Raw genomic sequence first — 24,553 nt, 5'->3', positions numbered from 1 at the left:
ACATCGTCCCGTTTCACACCGTCTCGTTTCACACCATCCCGTTTCACACCGTCTCACACCGTCTCGTTTCACACCGTCTCGTTTCACACCGTCTCGTTTCACACCGTCCCGTTTCACATCGTCCCGTTTCACATCGTCTCGTTTCAAACCGTCTCACACCGTCTCGTTTCACACCATCCCGTTTCACACCGTCTCACACCGTCTCGTTTCACACCGTCTCGTTTCACACCGTCTCGTTTCACACCGTCCCGTTTCACATCGTCCCGTTTCACATCGTCTCGTTTCAAACCGTCTCACACCGTCTCGTTTCACACAGTTTCACACACCGTCTCGTTTCACACCGTCCCGTTTCACACTGTCTCACACCGTCTCACACCGTCTCGTTTCACACCGTCCCGTTTCACACCGTCTCGTTTCACACCGTCTCGTTTCACACCGTCTCGTTTCACACCATCCCGTTTCACACCGTCTCGTTTCACACCGTCTCGTTTCACATCGTCTCGTTTCAGACCGTCTCACACCGTCTCGTTTCACACCGTCCCGTTTCACATCGTCTCGTTTCACACCGTCTCGTTTCACACCGTCCCGTTTCACACGTCCCGTTTCACATCGTCTCGTCTCACACCGTCTCGTTTCACACCGTCCCGTTTCACATCGTCTCGTTTCACACCATCTCACACCGTCTTGTTTCACACGTCCCGTTTCACACCGTCTCGTTTCACACCGTCCCGTTTCACACCATCCCGTTTCACACCGTCTCACACCGTCTCGTTTCACACCGTCCCGTTTCACATCGTCTTGTTTCACACCGTCTCGTTTCACACCGTCCCGTTTCACATCGTCTCGTTTCACACCGTCTCGTTTCACACCGTCCCGTTTCACATCGTCTCGTTTCACACCGTCCCGTTTCACATCGTCTCGTTTCACACCGTCCCGTTTCACATCATCTCGTTTCACACCGTCCCGTTTCACACCGTCTCGTTTCACACCGTCTCACACCGTCTCACACCGTCTCGTTTCACACCATCTCGTTTCACACCGTCCCGTTTCACATCATCCCGTTTCACATCGTCTCGTTTCACACCGTCTCACACCGTCTCGTTTCACACCGTTTCACACACCGTCTCGTTTCACACCGTCCCGTTTCACATCGTCTTGTTTCACACCGTCTCACACGTCTCGTTTCACACCGTCCCGTTTCACATCGTCTCGTTTCACACCGTTTCGTTTCACACCGTCTCGTTTCACACCGTCTCACACCGTCTCGTTTCACACCGTCCCGTTTCACACCGTCCCGTTTCACACCGTCTCACACCGTCCCGTTTCACATCGTCTCACACCGTCTCGTTTCACACCGTCCCGTTTCACACCGTCTCGTTTCACACCGTCTCGTTTCACACCGTCTCACACCGTCTCGTTTCACACCGTCCCGTTTCACACCGTCCCGTTTCACATCGTCCCGTTTCACATTGTCTCGTTTCAAACCGTCTCACACCGTCTCGTTTCACACCGTTTCACACACCATCTTGTTTCACACCGTCTCACACCTTCTCGTTTCACACCGTCTCACACCGTCTCGTTTCACACCGTCCCGTTTCACACCGTCCCGTTTCACATCGTCCCGTTTCACATTGTCTCGTTTCAAACCGTCTCACACCGTCTCGTTTCACACCGTTTCACACACCATCTTGTTTCAAACCGTCTCACACCGTCTCGTTTCACACCGTTTCACACACCATCTTGTTTCACACCGTCTCACACCTTCTCGTTTCACACCGTCTCACACGTCTCGTTTCCGTCTCGTTTCACACCATCTCACGCCGTCTCGTTTCACACCGTCTCGTTTCACACCGTCCCGTTTCACACCGTCTCGTTTCACACCGTCCCGTTTCACATCGTCCCGTTTCACATCGTCCCGTTTCACATCGTCCCGTTTCACATCGTCTCGTTTCACACCGTCTCGTTTCACACGTCTCGTTTCACACCGTCTCGTTTCACACCGTCTCACATCGTCTCGTTTCACACCGTCTCGTTTCACACCGTCTCACATTGTCTCGTTTCACACCGTCTCGTTTCACACCGTCCCGTTTCACACCGTCTCGTTTCACACCGTCTCGTTTCACACCGTCCCGTTTCACACCGTCCCGTTTCACACCGTCCCGTTTCACACCATCTCGTCTCACACCATCTCGTCTCACATCGTCTCGTTTCACACCGTCCCGTTTCACATCGTCTCGTTTCACACCGTCTCACACCGTCTCGTTTCACACCGTCTCACACCGTCTCGTTTCACACCCTCTCGTTTCCGTCTCGTTTCACACCGTCTCACACCGTCTCGTTTCACACCGTCTCGTTTCACACCGTCCCGTTTCACATCGTCCCGTTTCACATCGTCTCGTTTCACACCGTCTCGTTTCACACCGTTTCACACACCGTCTCGTTTCACACCGTCTCACACCGTCTCGTTTCACACCGTCTCACACCGTCTCGTTTCCGTCTCGTTTCACACCGTCTCACACCGTCTCGTTTCACACCGTCCCGTTTCACACCGTCCCGTTTCACATCGTCCCGTTTCACATCGTCCCGTTTCACATCGTCCCGTTTCACACCGTCTCACACCGTCTCGTTTCACACCGTCTCGTTTCACACGTCTTGTTTCACACCGTCTTGTTTCACACCGTCTCACACCGTCTCGTTTCACACCGTCTCGTTTCACACCGTCCCGTTTCACACCGTCTCGTTTCACACCGTCTCGTTTCACACCGTCCCGTTTCACATCGTCCCGTTTCACATCGTCTTGTTTCACACCGTCCCACACCGTCTCGTTTCACACCGTCTCGTTTCACACGTCTCATTTCACATCGTCCCGTTTCACATCGTCTTGTTTCACACCGTCCCACACCGTCTCGTTTCACACCGTCTCGTTTCACACGTCTCATTTCACACCGTCTCATTTCACATCGTCTCGTTTCACACCGTTTCACACACCGTCTCGTTTCACACCGTCTCACACCGTCTCGTTTCACACCGTCCCGTTTCACACCGTCTCGTTTCACACCGTCCCGTTTCACATCGTCCCGTTTCACATCGTCCCGTTTCACATCGTCCCGTTTCACATCGTCTCGTTTCACACCGTCTCACACCGTCTCGTTTCACACCGTCTCGTTTCACACGTCTTGTTTCACACCGTCTCGTTTCACACCGTCTCGTTTCACACCGTCCCGTTTCACATCGTCCCGTTTCACATCGTCTTGTTTCACACCGTCTCACACCGTCTCGTTTCACACCGTCTCGTTTCACACGTCTCATTTCACACCGTCTCATTTCACACCGTCTCGTTTCACACCGTCTCACACCGTCTCGTTTCACACCGTCCCGTTTCACACCGTCTCGTTTCACACCGTCCCGTTTCACATCGTCCCGTTTCACATCGTCCCGTTTCACATCGTCCCGTTTCACATCGTCTCGTTTCACACCGTCTCACACCGTCTCGTTTCACACCGTCTCGTTTCACACGTCTTGTTTCACACCGTCTCGTTTCACACCGTCTCGTTTCACACCGTCCCGTTTCACATCGTCCCGTTTCACATCGTCTTGTTTCACACCGTCTCACACCGTCTCGTTTCACACCGTCTCGTTTCACACGTCTCATTTCACACCGTCTCGTTTCACACCGTCTCGTTTCCGTCTCTTTTCCATCTCGTTTCACACCGTCTCGTTTTTTCCTGCACGAAAAATGCAATAGCTGAAAGCTCCGCCCACTGCTGGGTGTCATAAATGCAATAGCTGAAAGCTCCGCCCACTGCTGAGTCCAATCATGCCGAGGAACAAACCAGCATGGACTCAGACTCAGACTCCGGTGCGCACAGGACGGAGAGCAGAACCTGCCTCAGACCAGATGTAACAAAACTAGTAAACATTTTATCTTTAATGTTTTGAGTGTTTGAGAATATGCAGATAGGAGTATCCAGCTGCTCTCAACTAATATAAAAGTGTATACCAACCAGAGCTACGCGTAAAGGTGGATTTCTTTTCTTTGGCGACCATGCGCAGCCCCCCGGGGCTGTGCGTCCCAGTCGCGGTTCCGTGCGCATTCCCAAGAACAGCCGCTGATATGGATCCTCACGGGACCATCATGGCCGGATCACCGTTGCTCTCCGCTCGAGGATCGTCCCATCCCAGTCTGGATGCCAGCACCGACCCGTCGGAGCAACCTTCGGTTCCGCGCAGCCCCCCCGACGCTCCGGGGGGAGGAGAAGTGACAGAGGATGAGCCCAAAGTGTATTTGGAAGCCAGTGACCTTTGGAGGGAGTTCCACAAACACGGCACTGAAATGGTTATTACGAAATCAGGGAGGTATGTCTGACACTTACGCACGACGCACGGAAGGGTTGGACGGCTCCGTGCTTTACGCAGCTGCTCTCTCTGCAGGCGCATGTCCCCCCCGCTCAAGGCCAGATGCGCGGGGATGGACAGACAAGCCAAATACATTCTTCTGATGGACATCGTGCGCGCGGATGAGTGCCGGTACAAGTTTCAGAACTCCCGGTGGCTGGTGGCGGGCACGGCGGACCCGGAGGTGCCAAAGCGCATGTACCTTCACCCGGACAGTCCGGCCACGGGCGCGCAGTGGATGTCCAAAGGGGTCAACTTCCACAAGCTCAAGCTGACCAACGACGCCGCAGAGAAACACGGATCTGTGAGTTACGGTTTAGACTCTTTAGCTGTGACGTCATCCGGTAGTCAGTCAACAACAGAAATATCGCAGTAAAGTATCCTGATTTTCCATTTACTGCCGTATTTGGGACATTTAATGAATCAGTGTTAATTTGCAGACGGTTCTGAGCTCCATGCACAGATACCAGCCCCGCGTTCATGTCGTGAGGGTCCCCGACAGAACGTTCCGGACGTTCGTCTTCCGTGAGACGGAGTTCATCGCGGTCACGGCTTACCAGAACGACAAGGTGAGCCGCTCCTGCGCCGAACGGACTAACGGTACGGAGAAAACAGAAAACAGAAAACGCAGCTTCCAGTCCTCAAAGAAGTGAAACGTTCTGCTTCAGATCACGCAGCTGAAAATAGACAACAATCCTTTCGCGAAGGGATTCCGAGACACGGGGAATGGAAGACGCGAAAAGAGGCGAGTCAGCCGCGCAGCTCACCCAGAAGAATAAAAATATAAACTGATATGATTAGGGTAGCGGGATATTTATATTATTAACATGTCTGTAAAGTTTCTTCTATCAATTCAGTGTTGTATTTGATTTGTGAGTGGGATCAAAGCAGATAATAAACTTAAATGTTCAGTCTAATATAACATCAAAGCCCTTTTCCAGCATTACAACCCTCCCAACTTTACTGAAACTTTTGGCATTTAAAATAATCCAATGTAAAAATGTTGCATCTCACGTTAGAAAAGATCAAACAGCTGCACGAATCATTTTTTCTCTCCCAATTTAGTTTAGTGAGAATTAGATTAAATGATAGAAGACAAAAACGAAGCTTCTAATCATGTTTCCGGCAGGTCTCCTGTCTGACCTGAATAACTTCACAGATGTGAATGTTCTTCACATGATGACCAGTCAGTTGTTTTCATGTCATCAGAAAGCTGCAGCCTTCATCCCAAACATCTAAGGAGCTGCGTCTGGCTGACTCACATCCGGTAAAAGATTCCTCTGCGCGATATTCAGACGATTCCAAATCCTCAGGTAGAGAAACGATGTTTTTCACAAACACTCCACAACCTGTCCATCGTTTCACTTTGTCACGATTCCAAAAGCAACGGTCCCACATTTCGGTTTGGTTTCCCAGACAAACACGATCACGCTGAGGATCATCACGAGGGTTCCACGCCGCTGGGGGCCGGACCAAGCCCTGATGTCGGCGCTCGGGCTGGCGGAGCGAGCTGCTGCCAAACACGAGAGCCAGACAAGGACCAACGGTGCAACTGGTGCGATGATCTCCCCCCAACGAAAGCGTCCGACGTCTGGCACAGCTGTGTCCCCACGGACAGAGTGCTGCCGTGTGGAATGGGTCTGGCTGCAGCAGCGGGGTTCCCCTTTGGCGTTCGGCAGCACCTGGTGCAGGTAGAGCAGACGATCAATACACACCAAATACACGCAGGGCAGGCACGTCCGATACTAGGGCTGTTACCGGAACAGCGATGGGAAGGAAGGTGCACGATTTAGTACTAATCACACCTCAGTGTATCGTGCTCAGGAACGTACTTAGTTAATATCAATATATACAATTGTAGTTGAATGAATGCAAACTGTAGTGATTTAAGTATAAAGGATAATTCAGATTTAAGTAACCGTTCAATAAAGAAAGGTTTGTCTTTATGGCAAAACAGCGTTACAGAATTCTCTGGAGAAGACGAGTGCTTGTTTTAAAAAACAGGTAGAAAAGGAGAAAAGGTGTACATTTATATATAATCTATTAATAGTAACCTGCATTATTGCACTGGTTGCCTGTTTAATATATATTTTTATATATGTCTTACACCATCATATTGCTTCTACAGGTTTATTCCGCTCATTGATGAACCCAATAATTGATCGTGTGTATTTTGTTTTCCACAAACGGGAGCTGGCCAGCCTGTCGCCCTTCGGAGGCCTGCTGTTATCTCCCTGCTCCCGGTTAGCAGCAGCGTCGGCTCACTGCGTCGTCCCGCCGGCGCTCAGAGCCTGCCCAGGCCTCCATGGCGGCGGCTACTTCAGATGTCCCATGATCTCAGCATGCGTTCCTCTTGTGGGTGGTGGAGGGGGGTGGACATATCTCACCGCAGATTTGGTCATCCCACCCGAAGCAGACCGCGGACCCGAAACTGAAATCAGCTGCAGTCAAAATGAGACCCAGGCGGTGTGAAAGCCCCTGAGAGGACGTTCTGCCACCGGAACGGTACCGAATCGATTCAAAAGGACGTCTACACAGTGTAAAAATGTCATTTCACTGCAAAGACGACTTAAGAATCACGGCGCTGTAAAACGGATTGTAAATTAGCTGCTGCTGAATTAAAGGCGCTTCTGGATTCAGACAATGCGTGATGTGCTATTTGACCTTCGACCCATTAACCTTCCCAGTGTGAGGAGACGTGCTTCAGGGTGGCCAAAGGTCACACTGTAAAGGGACTTCATGCCTGAACGCTTTGAGACGCCCCTCCGAGCCTGACTTTTGACTTCATGTCTTCTGCGATGCCGTTCTATCATCTTCACTGAGCTGCAGCCATTTTGTTTGCGCCTTTAAAAAAGAAACCGTTACTAAAGAGGTCGTGACTCAAAGTCCCCCTCTCAGATACAAACAAGGCAATGCTTTTAGGCATTAGAATGTTTTCTTTCTTTTTTAGATTTAGCATCAGCTGTTATATTTATCTTCACCAGATTTGTTTGTTTGTTGGCTTGCTTATAGTATTGCCCAGAAACTACTGGTCAGATTTCCATTTCAGAAGATCAATGCATCCATTAAAGCCATTTAATTATAATGTAGAAGCAGATAAAGGAGCACCTCCACAATCCTTTCTCCCACTTTCTTTATAGAAGATCAGCCATTTTCCAAAAAAGTTATAATTCTTTTTTTTGATGATGATGAATATATTTATTAGATAGAATGTTAGAGTACAAGTACAGTCACACAGTAGCATGTATTACAGTACAAGTACAGTCACACAGTAGCATGTATTACAGTACAAGTACAGTCACACAGTAGCATGTATTACAGTACAAGTACAGTCACACAGTAGCATGTATTACAGTACAAGTACAGTCACACAGTAGCATGTATTACAGTACAAGTACAGTCACACAGTAGCATGTATTACAGTACAAGTAGAGTCAGACATCCTGTCCTTTGATTAGAATGATGATGAATATATTTCATTATTTTACATCATATTTTAAGGTAAGGGCTAAACAAATGTGTATTTAGGTTTTAATGGTGTAAGTGGCATTCCGGTTGAATCCCTCGTTTATTATCATTTATTATATTAGATTAGATTACTGTGATTCATTTTTCAAACTGTACAGCTTCAATTCTTAAATCACTAAATGTTATACTAGTCTGTGTAGATCCATTCTCCGCTGCCCTTCAGAACCCACCACTGTTTGCTTTACCAGCGACTGTCCTGCTTACTCCATCCTGCAGACGACAGTTTCACTGGTTATTGTTTATTTTTGATTTGATTTGATGTGAATGCTTTATTTCAAACATGCAATTTAAAAAGACAAATAGAAAACAAACAAACCGAAAACAATGATAATAGTCAAAACAACAATAATAATACGAACAACATGTCCGAAAAGGAGTAGGGTGAAGCATTAGCTTATTTTTAAATGCAATAACCTCAGTTATCCGGATTATTTGAAACAATATTTTATTTATTTTCATTCTTCCTATAGTTTACGTCATGCTGACCAAACCTTCTTTGTTGTTCCGAGGATTAAAAAGGAAATAGGGAAATGTGCATTCCGATTCAAAGCTCCTGCTGATTGGAATAGTCTTCCATCATCCATCCGCTCTATAAAATCTTATAATCTGTTTAAAAATGCCCTATTGTTACATTTTCAAAATGTTTGCAACTGCTTTTAACTTTGTGTTGCTATCTTATTTTCTCATGTAATAACTGCTATTTTAGTTTGTTATTACTATTTTGACAGAGAGCCACGTGTGCATGTTTGTATGTGTGTTGTTCGAGTGCGTGGATGTGTGTTGGTGTGCAAGGAGAGAGTATTTTTTTATTTTGTTTGTTTTTTGCATGTCTGCTCTGCAGTATCTTTGTTGTTCTGATTGAGGACCCTCTTGAAAACGAGATGGTTTCATCTCAAGGGGTTTTATCCTTTCAAATAAATAAATAAATTTAGGGAATTCAGCAGCGGTATATAAATTCAGTTAGCTACTTGCAGAAAAATGTGTTTTAATTTGAATCAGTAACGTATCATTTTGTTGTTGCTTGTTTGACAAAAATAAAGCATTCTTTCTCCTTAAGAGCAACTTCACTCTGTGTGTGTGTGTGTGGGGGGGTTAGGGTTAGGGTTAGGGGTGGGGGGGGGGGGGGGGGGGTGATTGATGTCGACCATGGAGATGTAGAATTCTTATTTTATTTTCAAGCTTTGCCATCAAAATGTTCATTTATACAAATATGGAGGACAAAGCAGCCTCTCTGTGTAATCCAGTTTTGTTTGCAGCTGTGCAGAAACGCCTCAGACAAGCAGCCGGGACAGATACTGGATAATTCAAGTTGCTCACATTCCGTTTTTAAAAGGTTTAATGGATAACAAATATTGACAATATAGGCAGATTTATGAAAATGTGAAAACGTCCATCCGTTTTCAGACCCTTATCCGGGGCCGGGTCGCTGGCCGCTTCCTCCAGCTCTTCCGGGGGGGATCCCGAGGGTCCAGCGGGTCCTGCTCTCCTCCCGGTGTGAAAACATTTTTTTTTTATTGATTTAAATAAACAACCCGGTATGTACATAAATTATAAAGAAAAATGGCAGGTTAAGGTTTTTCAAAAGGTTGGATGTGACATTCCTGTAATATCGGGCTGCTAAAGCGTCGCTCAGGATGCGCATCCACTTCCGGTTTGAGCGGCTTCGATGAAAACAAGCGCTCGTAGCTTCCGTTTCCGGTACACAAAGACGACTTCAAGCTCCTTTTTAAATGGTTAGAAAAACATACCTAAATAGTGTGTGGTTCAAACCTGTTTTAAACGTTTTTCTTTGACTCCATTTGACATTGGTCTTCTGACACATGACAGACGGAACCGCTTGTAAGAACATTGAGGCTCGTAACAAGCAGCCATTTTACAACCTTTGTCTTCTTTACACAAGTAAATACGCAACACTACATTTATAATTGTTTTTATCATTAACTTGTTTTATTGCGATTAAAAATATAATTAATAAAAAAAGCATTACCGTTCCTTCTCGCGCGTCCTTATTACGTCATAAGTCAGCGACCCGGATATGAGCTCGATGGATGCTGCCGCTAACTGAAGCGGCGTTAAATGGGGGTTACCGCGGTACGATGAGGGTGACGATGGTCTCCGTTAGCTACATTCTGCTGTGCGGACAGTTCCTGCTGCTGTTGACGGTGATTCTCTTACAATGTCTGGAAGGAATTGAATCCCAAAACTCATCAACGACGGAGACTCCCGGAAGCTTCCCTGATCCGGGAGCTACGTCGGCCCCGTTCAGCGAGCAGCCGCCCGGAGGAACGCTCGAGATCCCCGCCGATACCGACGCGCTGGAGTACAAGCCACCGTCACCGGTAGTCCTCTGCAAATACCTGTAAGTAACGGGGAGATCCGGTGCCGAGGACTTGCTACAATGCTATCGTTAGCATGTGTGCTAATGCTAGTTACGTACAGTAGGCTTTGCGTCCAGTACCCAAAGCAGCGTAAAGACCAACCTGATGCTTTCTCGTGTTTCTGTAAGAAGTAGAACCGGATGAAGCTAAAACAGCATTTCCGCGTTGGACGGTTGCGAGCTTTGAACAGAAATACAGGAAATGTGCTGTCAGCTCGGAACACTCAGAAACGGGCCAGACTCCTGCCCGGAGTCTCTGGATTCGGTCCGGCTGCTTCTGGAATAACGAGCTCTGCTGTCGTTGTGTTTGTGAAACAGACCCGAGGAGTTCGTCTCCTGCCAGGAGCCCGTCGACCACGCAGGAAACCACAGCGCCCTGGAGGAGGCGCGCCACGGCTGCGTCGGGGTGCGGCCTCGGCCTAACAGCGCTCTGTGCCCTTTGACCCTCCGCTGGGCTTATGGACTGTTCTGTGTTCTAGTGGGGCGGCCAGACCCAGAAAGAGGTGAACCTTACGCAGGTTGTCTGCGTGGCCCTGGAGGAGATCGAGTGTGCTGGACCCAGAGAATTCATCCGAGGGAACGTTCCCTGCATCAAGTAAGGACACGGCGGTGAGACGGACGCGTCCAGAGCGCTCGGGACACGGCGGTGAGACGGACGCGTCCAGAGCGCTCGGGACACGGCGGTGAGACGGACGCGTCCAGAGCGCTCGGGACACGGCGGTGAGACGGACGCGTCCAGAGCGCTCGGGACACGGCGGTGAGACGGACGCGTCCAGAGCGCTCGGGACACGGCGGTGAGACGGGCGCGTCCAGAGCGCTCGGGACACGGCGGTGAGACGGACGCGTCCAGAGCGCTCGGGACACGGCGGTGAGACGGACGCGTCCAGAGCGCTCGGGACACGGCGGTGAGACGGACGCGTCCAGAGCGCTCGGGACACGGCGGTGAGACGGACGCGTCCAGAGCGCTCGGGACACGGCGGTGAGACGGGCGCGTCCAGAGCGCTCGGGACACGGCGGTGAGACGGACGCGTCCAGAGCGCTCGGGACACGGCGGTGAGACGGGCGCGTCCAGAGCGCTCGGGACACGGCGGTGAGACGGACGCGTCCAGAGCGCTCGGGACACGGCGGTGAGACGGACGCGTCCAGAGCGCTCGGGACACGGCGGTGAGACGGACGCGTCCAGAGCGCTCGGGACACGGCGGTGAGACGGACGCGTCCAGAGCGCTCGGGACACGGCGGTGAGACGGACGCGTCCAGAGCGCTCGGGACACGGCGGTGAGACGGACGCGTCCAGAGCGCTCGGGACACGGCGGTGAGACGGACGCGTCCAGAGCGCTCGGGACACGGCGGTGAGACGGGCGCGTCCAGAGCGCTCGGGACACGGCGGTGAGACGGACGCGTCCAGAGCGCTCGCTGCTCGCCGCTCGCCGCCCGGACCAACGGGAACGGGAGTTCTGTTGTAACTCGTGTGTTGGAATGTTGCCCGTAAATGAACATACCTGACTAGTCTTGTGTCTCTTGTGTCTCTTGTGTCTCTTGTGTCTCTTGTGTCCCCTCTGCTTTCCTCCTGCGTTGTTGAGCACACTATTGTTTTAAACTCGAGCTTTAGGTCTCGATGTTTTCCACATTCACATGGAGGCTCATCTCACTGAGATATTGTCCTCGACAGTGTTTCAGAAATGTCTCATGTCTCATCTCACTGAGATATTGTCCTCGACAGTGTTTCAGAAATGTCTCATGTCTCATCTCGCTGAGATATTGTCCTCGACAGTGTTTCAGAAATGTCTCATGTCTCATCTCACTGAGATATTGTCCTCGACAGTGTTTCAGAAATGTCTCATGTCTCATCTCACTGAGATATTGTCCTCGACAGTGTTTCAGAAATGTCTCATGTCTCATCTCGCTGAGATATTGTCCTCGACAGTGTTTCAGAAATGTCTCATGTCTCATCTCACTGAGATATTGTCCTCGACAGTGTTTCAGAAATGTCTCATGTCTCATCTCACTGAGATATTGTCCTCGACAGTGTTTCAGAGATGTCTCATGTCTCATCTCACTGAGATATTGTCCTCGACAGTGTTTCAGAAATGTCTCATGTCTCATCTCACTGAGATATTGTCCTCGACAGTGTTTCAGAAATGTCTCATGTCTCATCTCGCTGAGAGCTTTTTGTTTCCTGTATGGATGAAATATGACACCGCTGCTCCTCCCCTCTCTGCCATGTTTCCTGTCTCCTAAACGAAGGCTGGACGAGCAGCAACATTTAACATTGTGTACGTTGTGAAGTAGCTTTTGTGTGTCTGTTGTGCATTTCCGTGCGCTACAACGGGAGTCGTGACTTTGTCGCTTTTCGCCCAGCCGTTACACAATGGAGAAGGGGGGTTGGGGGGGGTCTATATCCTGGAGCGAGTGCAGTGAGGGGTCTCCGTTCTGAGCGTTCCTCACAACGATGTGTCTTAGCAGGATTACACAGAAGGGTTTTATAAACCACTCATAAGACTCAGTGGCCTCCGGCTTGGACGAGGCTTTCTGACCACTAGGGGGCAGTGTTTACTTTCCCCCCCATCCTTTTCCTTCCAGCTTCTCACGTTCAGCAGCAATGAGGTTCAGACTGTCCACCGATGACTCTGTAGTCCTGAAACGACCGTTGCCCGATGCCCTTTGACCCTCTTCCTGTTGCTCCGCACAGGTACACCGGCCACTACTTCATCACCACGCTGCTCTACTCCTTCTTCCTGGGTTGTTTCGGGGTCGATCGGTTCTGCCTGGGCCACACGGGGACCGCCGTGGGGAAGCTGCTCACCCTCGGAGGCCTCGGCATCTGGTGGTTTGTGGACCTGATCCTCCTCATCACTGGTGGCCTGATGCCCAGCGACTCCAGTAACTGGTGCACCTTCTACTGAGACCGGCCAGACACGGCCCGCCCCTCCGGGGAAGCGGCTCCCTCTGCTGGGGATAGTGATCTGTGAGCTGGTAGAACCGGACCCCCCCGGACCTCCTCCCGAGGACGAATGAGAATGATTATTGTCCTCTCCGTCAGCAGAGCGGCGGGGACTCGACTTGTTACCGAATTGTCAGCTCTCACTTTTAACAGCGACAGTTCTGTTTATTTAAAAATGTTATAAATGTAAAAAACAATAAAATACGCAAGTACGCACAGTACTGCTACTGCTGGGAACTACACATGATGAATATGCAGTAGACGGCGATGCTCTGGTGCAACATCAGAGAAATTGTTTTTCTTTGACTCCATTTGATGACTGACTGACCCCTTTGACCCTGGGTCTCGGGGCCTCGTGGAGTACTGCGTGTACTACTGACGTCTCTCGGGAAGCTTTTATACCGTCTCGCCCAACGATCCATTTCTTATTTGCATGATGCTTTTCGGTGCCGAGTCAGAAAAGGGTCTTTTTTTTGTCTTATTTTGAGATGCTTCCAGCAGCCTGCTCCTCCTCAAATGTACTAAAAGCAAAACGCCTTTTATGTCTGAGAGGAAACGGAGGAATAGATGTTCTTTGTCAATAAAGATTGCATTTAGATGTTCTACTGCAGACCTTTCCTGTGTTTGATTAAAGCCCAGCTTCCTGTCCGTGCTGCGGCTCCGTAGAGCTGTCCTCCTCAGTGTCTCCTCGGGTGCAGGCTAGCGCGGCTTTCATAGGTTGTTGTCTTTAGTCCTTTAGGACGTTGACTCGTTTTACGAGCCTGGACGTGGTAATGTGAGAAGTGATGTGTCTGTACTTGTATGTTTTTGTATTTAGTCATTACTGTTACATTTAGCGCGACTTCACCGAGAAAAAGTCAGTCTGTGAACCCTCACTGACAATAAACTGATTCTGATTCTGATATAGTCCTAAAATAAATATTTGTTACATTTGTAATTTACCACAGATGCTGCGTCCGGACGCCTCTGTATTTATTTATTTTTTTAGTGCTGCATGTCTTCAAGCTAAATTCATAAATAATTAGAACATTCTTCAGCTGCGGTGCCGACCCCGGATCCGACCGTGGATCCGACCGTGGATCCGACCCCGGACCCCACCGTGGATCCGACCCTGGATCCGACCGTGGATCCGACCGTGGATCCGACCGTGGGTCCGACCGTGGGTCCGACCCTGGATCCGACCCTGGATCTGACCCTGGATCCGACCGATTTGTTGGTTACATTACAGTCAACGGAGCTTCAATGTGTTCCTCAATATCTCGGTTGATTATTGACCGATGTAGCTGGAGTGTGACACAGTCATGTAGGGTGGGGGTGGAATTTCATCTGGATCAGATCCAGAATGGAGTCAGTACAAATCATTAATTTTAACATTAAAACCATTTATGGATTCAAGAATCAGTTAAAAATAAACATCAACTCTGATCCACTTTGACTTTTCATGCTGGTGTATAAAGACACCAAGAACAATCTAGAACCTCCTGGTGCTGATCCAGATCACCATGTGGACGGTGTAGATCCAGTTAGGCGGGGAACGAGCTGCTTGGGGGAGGTCTGTGCTCTCTGAGTGCTTCTCTAGTTCTTAATCTTTTGGGTGTTTTTCATGCCGAGAACAAAATCGTTGGCCTTGATTATTGTAGACAGCTCTCTGTGACTCCACAGAAAAGGATGATTCATAAAGTGCACCGTTGGCATGGCAACTGCTCATCATCTGAAAGAAGAGGATGTTGAAGGAACTGTTGGAGGACGCAGCCTTGATAAAGAATGTTCAATCTAAGGTTTTACTCCAAATGCAAACCAGGAACCCGGCTTCAGCCTGACCCAGCCGACGCCCGCCGGCGCAACAAATGAAATAAAAGTGTAAATAAATAAAACGAGACAGATTGCCTCGATAGCGGAATGCAGGACGAGGGGGGGTGAGAGGCATGCGGCAGTGTCGCTATGGTGACGGCTGCTCTGATCGCTGCTGCCCCCCCCCCCCGAGGCCGAGACTGATACGGATATGATATCTATATATCTTAAGACTGTTAAATTAGTAGGTTAAATCCATAAATAGCATCATGTCTGCCTCGAGCTCCGCCTTTGAGGAATGATGATGATGATGATGATGATGATCCAGAAGTGCTTGAGTCCTCGGTTCTTCAGACATTTTCATAACGAAGGAGCCGTAAACAGACGGTTATGAGTTCACGCCCCACGCTAGATGTTTATTACGGTGACCTAACCCGTCACCTTCCTGCCATTGAGTTACTTCTGGATGGAATTCTAGGGAAAACCGATCGTTCCTCTTCATGCTGGGGAGCTGCTCAAAGCCCGCCTCGATCAGAGCCCCGAATCATTTCTCTGTCAACGTGAAGGACATGTAGAAAAACAATCGGTTCCCTCTCCCGTTAACAGCCTGTAGATTAAAACGATGCCTGCAGGTTGCCCCCAGGTTGCCCTCAGGTTGCCCTCAGGTTGCCCTTAGGTTGCCCCCAGGTTGCCCTCAGGTTGCCCCCAGGTTGCCCTCAGGTTGCCCTCAGGTTGCCCCCAGGTTGCCCCCAGGCTGAGGCCGTTCATCTCCATCTTATGACCACGTTTCCTGCTGCATGAGGAAAGAACCTTCGAGGTAATCGTTAGCGTTCCTTCCATGCCGGATTTGGACGCATGTCGGCAGCATGATGGGCGTTCGAGGACAAACGCCTTCACAGAGCCCTCGACGAGAGACCGCGATGAGAGACCGCGATGACGGTTCACCTGCCGTGCGCTCAGACCGGCGCTACATGTTCATCACGTGCTTCCTGCTGAGCAGGCTCTGAGTGAAGTGGCTGGAAGTAGTCCCCTCCGCCACACGAAGCAGGATGTCTGAGCGCTGATGTGCTTTATTCACAACACCACACACACACACACAAACAGCCGAGGCTCTGAACAAGGCGAGCTCCTCCCCAGAGCGAGTCGGATGAGAAAGGCGCCGCGGCGAGGAAACAAATCTCATTTTGGTGGGGAAATGGCCTTGATGGCTTCCTCCGTGGAACAGCCTCCGTCGTTGTGTTCAGGATTATTACCGTTTGATGTTAGTCACCGATGACAAGCTGCCAGGCCACAGCAAAACACCCAGAATGTAGAGCGCAATAATGGGGAGCCACAAAAAACAGGTCTGCCACAAACTTAGCAAAGATCTGTTTCACAGCAGGAATGAGTCACACCAAAGCCAAAGTTTGATTTAAGATTAGAAAGGTTTTATTCATTCATACATGAAATTGGTAGAACAGTCTTGTAAATATTACTGCCCACATGCATCAGTTAAAAAACAAGAGCCAATCAGAGATTGCAGACCCCGCCTCCAATAGACTATTGGATCTTGTGAGACAGTAAACAGGGCTTCCGGGTCAGAGGGGCCAAACCTGCTCTAGCTTGCTGCTCCGGAACGTACTACAAGACTCCTTCTGGACTCTCTTTCCCATCATGCCATTCTGACTAAGAGAGCCATGAAAGCGAAATATTTGGACATTTATTTCAGCGAGAGCCATATAATATATTTTAAACGTGAATTCAGCTAAACGTCAGTATAAGCGGTAAGCAGGTAATAAACTAGTATAATAAGCCTCTGAACGTTACGGACTAACGTGAGCGGAGCCCAGAAAGCAGAGAACAGAGACGGTGCGATGGTTGAATTGATCATTTACACCTGGAGCTGCACACAGGACGAGGGGGGGCTGGAGCCCAACGTAATAATACACAGCCGAGAGAAAACCAAAAAGCAAGCGATGCCCTCCTGAAGCAAACGCAGGGCCCCGTCTTTTTCACACGTTTATTCCAAAAGAAGGTCCCAGGTAAGAATACATTAAAATAGTAGTAATCTGGAATTAAGGTGAACAAGTTACTCACAACAACAAACACGACACGCAGTGGGGGGGCAGAGAGGATGCTCTCTCCACGAAGGCCAACAGTCCGACCCGACGGGGGGTAGCGGGGGGGCAGAGAGGATGCTCTCTCCACGAAGGCGAACAGTCCGACCCGACGGGGGGCAGCGGGGGGGGCATAGAGGATGCTCTCTCCACGAAGGTGAATTCTTTGGTCCGTTCGTCCTGAAATGTATGATACTCGTCATCTTTTTTTCTTTTCGCCATCTTCTTCGTCGAAGGGTTATCTTTGAAATTATGACCGAGCAGACTGATTCGAAAGGGGGCGTTTACCTGTTTTACCCAGCAACAGTATCATCCAATTAAAATAATGGACGATTGCTCCTGCAGCCCTGACAGGACACGAGCAGCGAAAGATCGATGGACGGACTAAAACAAGTGAGAATGTTTTGTCTTATCGGCCATATGCAATCATCAAAAGAGCCACATATGGCTCGAGAGCCATAGGTTCCCGACCCCTGCTCTAATACATGATGAATGAAAGTGTATGTTATAGAAACTGAAAGAGTATTCTGTGGAAATTAGATCGTCTTTAAGTAGAATTAAATAGAATTAAAAATATTTATTTGTCCTATTTATCTTTTGAGTATAATTATGGAAACCATCAGCTGAACACGATATCAGGAAAAGAAGAAGGAACAATTGCCAAATATAAATCCTTTTAATCGAGTTCCATCCATCCACTGCTTATCCGGCAACAGTCTACTACTTATGGACTTTCTGCTTGTCCCCTGAGGGGACGCCACAGCAAATCAACGTTCTCCACTTCACCCTGTCCTTTGCATCGTCCTCCCCAACACCAGCCACTCTCATGTCCTCCCTCACTACGTCCATGTCTCTTCTCCTGGGTCGTCCTCTAGTCCTGTCCTTTGCATCGTCCTCCCCAACACCAGCCACTCTCATGTCCTCCCTCACTACGTCCATGTCTCTTCTCCTGGGTCGTCCTCTAGTCCTGTCCTTTGCATCGTCCTCCCCAACACCAGCCACTCTCATGTCCTCCCTCACTACGTCCATGTCTCTTCTCCTGGGTCGTCCTCTAGTGCTGTTCCCTGGCAGTTCCATCCTCAGCATCCTTCTACCAATATAGTCCCTGTCTCTCCACTGGACATGTCCAAACCATCAAAGTCTGGTCTCTCTGACCTTGTCTCCAAAACATCTAACCTTCACTGTCCCTCTTATTGTCTCATTTCTAATCCTGTCCAACCTGGTCCCTCCCAAGGAGAACCTCAGCATCTTCATCTCCTCCACTTCTAGCTCCACCTCCTGTCTTTTCCTCAGAGACACTGTCTCTAAGCCGTCCATCATGGCTGTCCTCACCACTGTCTCTAAGCCGTCCATCATGGCTGTCCTCACCACTGTCTCTAAGCCGTCCATCATGTCTGTCCTCACCACTGTCTCTAAGCCGTCCATCATGGCTGTCCTCACCACTGTCTCTAAGCCGTCCATCATGGCTGTCCTCACCACTGTCTTGTAGTCCTTTCCCTTTGTCCTCCTATCACAGAGCACACCTGGCCACCTGGACGGATGATGCAGTAGCACAAATAAATAACTTCTTATTCTCTCATTACCCTCACATCCTCTCGGGGGGCTTAGCCAGGCTGAAACTGTCTCGGGTGGGCAAACGATCATCTTTGATGGCATCCTGGCACTTGAGAGAAGAATCCTCCTCATGGAAGGATCCCAGTTTACGTTGCACCAGCAGATGGCAGACAGGGTGGGCGAGAGGTTTACATCATTCAGGAAGTTAGGCTAACAAGAGGTTCTCTGTTATCACCATCTGGACTAAGTGTTCACTTTCACCATTGCAGAGCTTGCAGAGAAGCACATCGATCGGTCTGGATGTGAGCTGGTGAAGTGCTGTCGTGATCAATTATTTCTGCAAGCCCCAGGCAGTGTTGTTCGCCTTTTGGTATAGATGTATTCCTATTGATCATTTCACAAATCAAAACCGCACCAAATTCAACTCTGCAGGTTTGTGATCTCCCGGCAACAAGTAACAGAGTTCAGACATTATTCTTAAGGAAGGTGCGTTACAGAGTTCAGACATTATTCTTAAGGAAGGTGCGTTACAGAGTTCAGACATTATTCTTAAGGAAGGTGCGTTAGAGAGTTCAGACATTATTCTTAAGGAAGGTGCGTTACAGAGTTCAGACATTATTCTTAAGGAAGGTGCGTTACAGAGTTCAGACATTATTCTTAAGGAAGGTGCGTTACAGAGTTCAGACATTATTCTTAAGGAAGGTGCGTTACAGAGTTCAGACATTATTCTTAAGGAAGGTGCGTTAGAGAGTTCAGACATTATTCTTAAGGAAGGTGCGTTACAGAGTTCAGACATTATTCTTAAGGAAGGTGCGTTACAGAGTTCAGACATTATTCTTAAGGAAGGTGCGTTACAGAGTTCAGACATTATTCTTAAGGAAGGTGCGTTACAGAGTTCAGACATTATTCTAAAGGAAGGTGCGTTACAGAGTTCAGACATTATTCTCAAGGAAGGTGCTTTACAGAGTTCAGACATTATTCTAAAGGAAGGTGCGTTACAGAGTCCAGACATTATTCTTAAGGAAGGTGCGTTAGAGAGTTCAGACATTATTCTTAAGGAAGGTGCGTTACAGAGTTCAGACATTATTCTTAAGGAAGGTGCGTTACAGAGTTCAGACACTATTCTTAAGGAAGGTGCATTAGAGAGTTCAGACATTATTCTTAAGGAAGGTGCGTTAGAGAGTTCAGACATTATTCTTAAGTTGCGTTACAGAGTTCAGACACTATTCTTAAGGAAGGTGCGTTACAGAGTTCAGACATTATTCCTAAGGTGTGCTACATAGTTCAGACATTTTTCTTAAGGTGCGTCAGAGTTCAGACACTATTCTTAAGGAAGGTGCGTTACAGAGTTCAGACATTATTCTAAAGGAAGGTGCGTTACAGAGTTCAGACATTATTCTTAAGGAAGGTGCGTTACAGAGTTCAGACATTATTCTTAAGGAAGGTGCGTTACAGAGTTCAGACACTATTCTTAAGGAAGGTGCATTAGAGAGTTCAGACATTATTCTTAAGGAAGGTGCGTTACGGAGTTCAGACATTATTCTTAAGGAAGGTGCGTTAGAGAGTTCAGACATTATTCTTAAGTTGCGTTACAGAGTTCAGACACTATTCTTAAGGAAGGTGCGTTACAGAGTTCAGACATTATTCCTAAGGTGTGCTACATAGTTCAGACATTTTTCTTAAGGTGCGTCAGAGTTCAGACACTATTCTTAAGGAAGGTGCGTTAGAGAGTTCAGACATTATTCTTAAGGAAGGTGCGTTAGAGAGTTCAGACATTATTCTTAAGGAAGGTGCGTTACAGAGTTCAGACATTATTCTTAAGGAAGGGGCATTACAGAGTTCAGACATTATTCTTAAGGAAGGTGCGTTACAGAGTTCAGACATTATTCTTAAGGAAGGTGCGTTACAGAGTTCAGACATTATTCTCAAGGAAGGTGCGTTACAGAGTTCAGACATTATTCTAAAGGAAGTTGCGTTACAGAGTCCAGACATTATTCTTAAGGAAGGTGCGTTAGAGAGTTCAGACATTATTCTTAAGGAAGGTGCGTTACAGAGTTCAGACATTATTCTTAAGGAAGGTGCGTTACAGAGTTCAGACACTATTCTTAAGGAAGGTGCATTAGAGAGTTCAGACATTATTCTTAAGGAAGGTGCGTTACAGAGTTCAGACATTATTCTTAAGGAAGGTGCGTTACAGAGTTCAGACATTATTCTAAAGGAAGGTGCGTTACAAAGTTCAGACATTATTCTTAAGGAAGGTGCGTTACAGAGTTCAGACATTATTCTTAAGGAAGGTGCGTTACAGAGTTCAGACATTATTCTTAAGGAAGGTGCGTTACAGAGTTCAGACATTATTCTTAAGGAAGGTGCGTTACAGAGTTCAGACATTATTCTTAAGTTGCGTTACAGAGTTCAGACACTATTCTTAAGGAAGGTGCGTTACAGAGTTCAGACATTATTCTTAAGGAAGGTGCGTTAGAGAGTTCAGACATTATTCTTAAGTTGCGTTACAGAGTTCAGACATTATTCTTAAGGAAGGTGCGTTACAGAGTTCAGACATTATTCTTAAGGAAGGTGCGTTACAGAGTTCAGACACTATTCTTAAGTTGCGTTACAGAGTTCAGACACTATTCTTAAGTTGCGTTACAGAGTTCAAACATTATTCTTAAGGTAGTTGCGTTACAGAGTTCAGATATTACTCTTAAGGTGTGCTACATAGTTCAGACATTTTATCTTAAGGTGCGTCAGAGTTTAGACATTATTCTTATTATTATATGTCTTGCTGAATATTACACCCCCGTTCATCATCATAACGCTAAGCCGTCACTGAGCTGGCGCTTACCTTTATTGAAATATCAATGGCCCAATTAAGGGGGCCATTGATATTAACACAACTCTTTTTTTTCTTTCAACAATGATAATCACCTTTCAAACTGAAATGCGAGGCGAAGACGTGACATTTATTCTGACTTAAAGTAGCAGAAACAGTCAAAAGGGTGTCCTGTGACAAATATCGCTTGTCTCAGGCAGATCCTTTCTCGACTCTTGAATCCGAGACGCGCTGCGTTTCACGTCTTGTTTCTCGCTCCCTGCTCGACGCCATGCTTTGTGTCCTTTGGCGTTGCAGGCGGGGGCTGCTCATTGGACAGGAGAACGGTGTCACCTCCTTTAAGGAGTTTGTAAATGTTCTAAATAATCCTCTTACTGTTGTAATGAATGAAGAGCGGTCCTCTCCATCGATGCCCTTCCACCCTTCCGTCCTCCTGCTTCACTCTTTTTGCTGTGCTCACTCCATTTTTGATTCCCATCACGTGCCTGCTTCCACCTCACGCGAGGCTTTTCGTACGATGTTTATTATGATCACTGAACTGTTACTAATGGTAGCTAACGACGCCACGATGACACGCGTCTCAGCCTCTGGCTCACTCGTGTTGACAGAGAGCAGAGCGAGTCGAGGGAAATCTGTCGGGTTCCAGTTTCAGCTAAACACATTCCAATTTCAAAGTCCTCATTGTGTTTCTTCTGATTGTAATTACAATGTGTCCACTTGGCACATTGACTACATTTAGCACGGTGCCGCTACGCAGCCCTTCATCACGTGCGATAGCAACGACCTGACATTTCTATTATGCTGACTGTAACTGCCAGAGTTGTATTTTGTCATTTATAGCGGCTGTCATTCTGGCCGACCCTTTAGCATACAAATCCATTATTCCCCCCAGAAAACTCATAATTCATAAGCTCATTACAGAGAGAGTGAATTAAAGAGGCTGTGCCCCCCCCCCCCCCCCCCCTTTGTGCAGTTTCCTGATCAGGAGTGGCCAACTTTTGAAAGTCAAGAGCAGCTTGAAAAGGATTTTATTCTTTCAACTTCTGGAAATTCTTTCCCTGACTTTGAGAGGATTCTGTTTGTCCTTGTTTGACGGACAGTTCAGACCACACAGAGAGAGTTCCGGGATGTTCTGAACACTTCTCCTTGATAGTACTCGTCGCTCTGCAGCCATGAACCAGGGACGGCCCACTCGGGCTTCTCCAGCCCTCTGAAAGGAGACGTTAACTGTTGTCCTGCTGCCAGCAGGGGGCAGACGTGGTCCATATTTCATGCTTTGAGTAATCTAATATACCTCCTATCTAATATAGCACAGGAGGGAGAACGCCTTTAGGCTCTGCTGCCTCTATAGGCCCAGATGCATGAGCGATGGTCTGCTGATCCAAGGTCAGCGTTCTGAGGGCCAGCAGGGCTCGCAGCTCTTCTCCGTCCACTGATGCTCGCTGGACTAATTGGCTGCGGGAGCTTCTGCAGCACTGAAGATGAAACTGAAGCGACATGACAGCCACTCTGGACTCTCTGAAGTGCAGCTTTTTAAAGGTCCCGTACGGCAAGAGACTGTTTGATCGTAGCTCTCAATATCCTCTTTCATTGGTTGTAATGTGGTGACAAAGCGTCTCAGTGCAACCTTTCCAGTCACAGCTGTGGAGCCCCCACGGTGGCACGCAGGCCTCGTGGGGGCTGATTGATGCAGCTAAATCTATTAAGAGGATTTGGAAGGGTTTAATATTCGGGGCAGAATGAGCTTAGACATTCTGAAATAAAACTTTAGGAAGGGGGGGGGGGGGGGGTATTCATTAGCTGTGAAAGCTGTTCAGTAGCAACGTGCTGTCTGTGTCGACAGCGTTTCACACAACTTCCTGACGCTATAGAAGATAAGACACTTTGAGTAACATCTATTTTATCATGCTGATAAAACTAGTCCAACATGCGTTCAATCAAGCTGTGCTGCTGCAACGAGTCATTGTACGCAAACAAATGAATAACCAGACCGGCACCCTGGCACTCTCACCATCACCAATATGTGTGATCTTTATATCGTAGAAATCATTTAAACTCTACCAGAGGTCCTGTATTCACCGCTCTATCAGCATCTAGGTAGCTGGATGGAGAGAACTTTATTAATCCCTCCGGAGGACTCACTCAGAGAAATTCATTTAACATCCAAATTAATTAGAAAAACACCCAAATCAAAGCTAATAACAATGGAAAACACACACACACACACACCTACACACACACACACACACACACACACACACACACACACACACACACACACACTAAATGATATATTACTGAAATATAAAATAAAATGTGTTTTATTATGAATTCTTACCTTCCAGACAGACGATAGTGCTAACGGCGGTGAGCAGTACAAGGAGGAGGGGAGTTGGGCGGTACGTAACACTTTATGCAGTAATTGTACCTTACAGGTACTCGTACATAAACTTAGACATAGTAGTTCTGCCTCAGGAAGGCTTCATGTTCTTGATAGCATCCTTCTGGTTGAGGATTGTACACGTTGATGTACTCCACTCGTACTGGCGTGTCCCATCACTTACGGACACCACGGTCCTGTTGATGAATTATTTCCTGCTTCATCTCCATCGTCATCATCGTCTTTTCTCCTCACACTCTCTCACAGGTACAGCCAGAATCACTGAACGAGTGAAGCGCGCTCGGAGCGCTCGTAATCTAGCGCCACCATCTGGAAGTTGCTCGCGTCTCAATTTTATGCTCGTATCTCGGAATGCTCGTATGTTCAACTGCAACAGGTCCATCTGGAAGCGATGGCACATGGCTCTCAAAACCATCTGTCCTCAGAGGACTGTCCCTTAAGGCCTCGGTAGGCTCATTCTATGTACATAATTGGACACATCTGTCCATAAATGTTCTGTTCAACAACGCCTACATACTTCCATCCATCATTTATTACATTAAAAACTAGGCGAAGGTCATCGAGGAGGTCTGTTTTCCTGTTTCCTTCTGCTTCTCTGTGTTTTAGGGGCAGACTTGGAGGAGGAGAATAGTTTCACGTA

The 24,553-nt window shown here is 48.0% G+C and overlaps 2 protein-coding genes across 2 annotated transcripts; both read left to right on the top strand.

Moving 5' to 3' along the window:
• The first annotated feature begins 4,045 nt into the window (after positions 1 to 4,045).
• LOC137918003 (T-box transcription factor TBX3-like) lies at positions 4,046 to 7,142 on the top strand. The gene is made up of 7 exons (XM_068760746.1): positions 4,046 to 4,356; positions 4,432 to 4,699; positions 4,836 to 4,964; positions 5,064 to 5,144; positions 5,609 to 5,708; positions 5,812 to 6,086; positions 7,083 to 7,142. The coding sequence occupies exons 1-7, from the start codon at positions 4,046 to 4,048 to the stop codon at positions 7,140 to 7,142; spliced, it is 1,224 nt and encodes a 407-aa protein (XP_068616847.1).
• A 2,814-nt stretch (positions 7,143 to 9,956) lies between these two features.
• tm2d2 (TM2 domain containing 2) lies at positions 9,957 to 14,130 on the top strand. Its single transcript, XM_068738583.1, has 4 exons — positions 9,957 to 10,282; positions 10,619 to 10,706; positions 10,780 to 10,895; positions 12,990 to 14,130. Exons 1-4 carry the CDS (start codon positions 9,972 to 9,974, stop codon positions 13,201 to 13,203), a joined length of 729 nt encoding a protein of 242 aa, XP_068594684.1. The 5' UTR covers positions 9,957 to 9,971; the 3' UTR covers positions 13,204 to 14,130.
• Positions 14,131 to 24,553: the final 10,423 nt, after the last annotated feature.

Source organism: Brachionichthys hirsutus, chromosome 4 (genome assembly GCF_040956055.1).
Source record: "Brachionichthys hirsutus isolate HB-005 chromosome 4, CSIRO-AGI_Bhir_v1, whole genome shotgun sequence".
NCBI lineage: Eukaryota > Metazoa > Chordata > Actinopteri > Lophiiformes > Brachionichthyidae > Brachionichthys > Brachionichthys hirsutus.
Note: the sequence above shows the minus strand (reverse complement) of the source record. Positions and strands in the feature narration are given on the sequence as shown.

Coding starts and splice junctions, on each gene's coding strand:
- LOC137918003 (XM_068760746.1), top strand. CDS start 4,046: ATGCGCAGCCCCCCGGGGCTGTGCGTCCCAGTCGCGGTTCCGTGCGCA. Junction 5,145..5,608: donor GAAGACGCGAAAAGAGGCGA/GTCAGCCGCGCA, acceptor GTCATCAGAAAG/CTGCAGCCTTCATCCCAAAC. Junction 5,709..5,811: donor AGACGATTCCAAATCCTCAG/GTAGAGAAACGA, acceptor TTGGTTTCCCAG/ACAAACACGATCACGCTGAG.
- tm2d2 (XM_068738583.1), top strand. CDS start 9,972: ATGCTGCCGCTAACTGAAGCGGCGTTAAATGGGGGTTACCGCGGTACG. Junction 10,283..10,618: donor GTAGTCCTCTGCAAATACCT/GTAAGTAACGGG, acceptor TTTGTGAAACAG/ACCCGAGGAGTTCGTCTCCT. Junction 10,896..12,989: donor GGGAACGTTCCCTGCATCAA/GTAAGGACACGG, acceptor TGCTCCGCACAG/GTACACCGGCCACTACTTCA.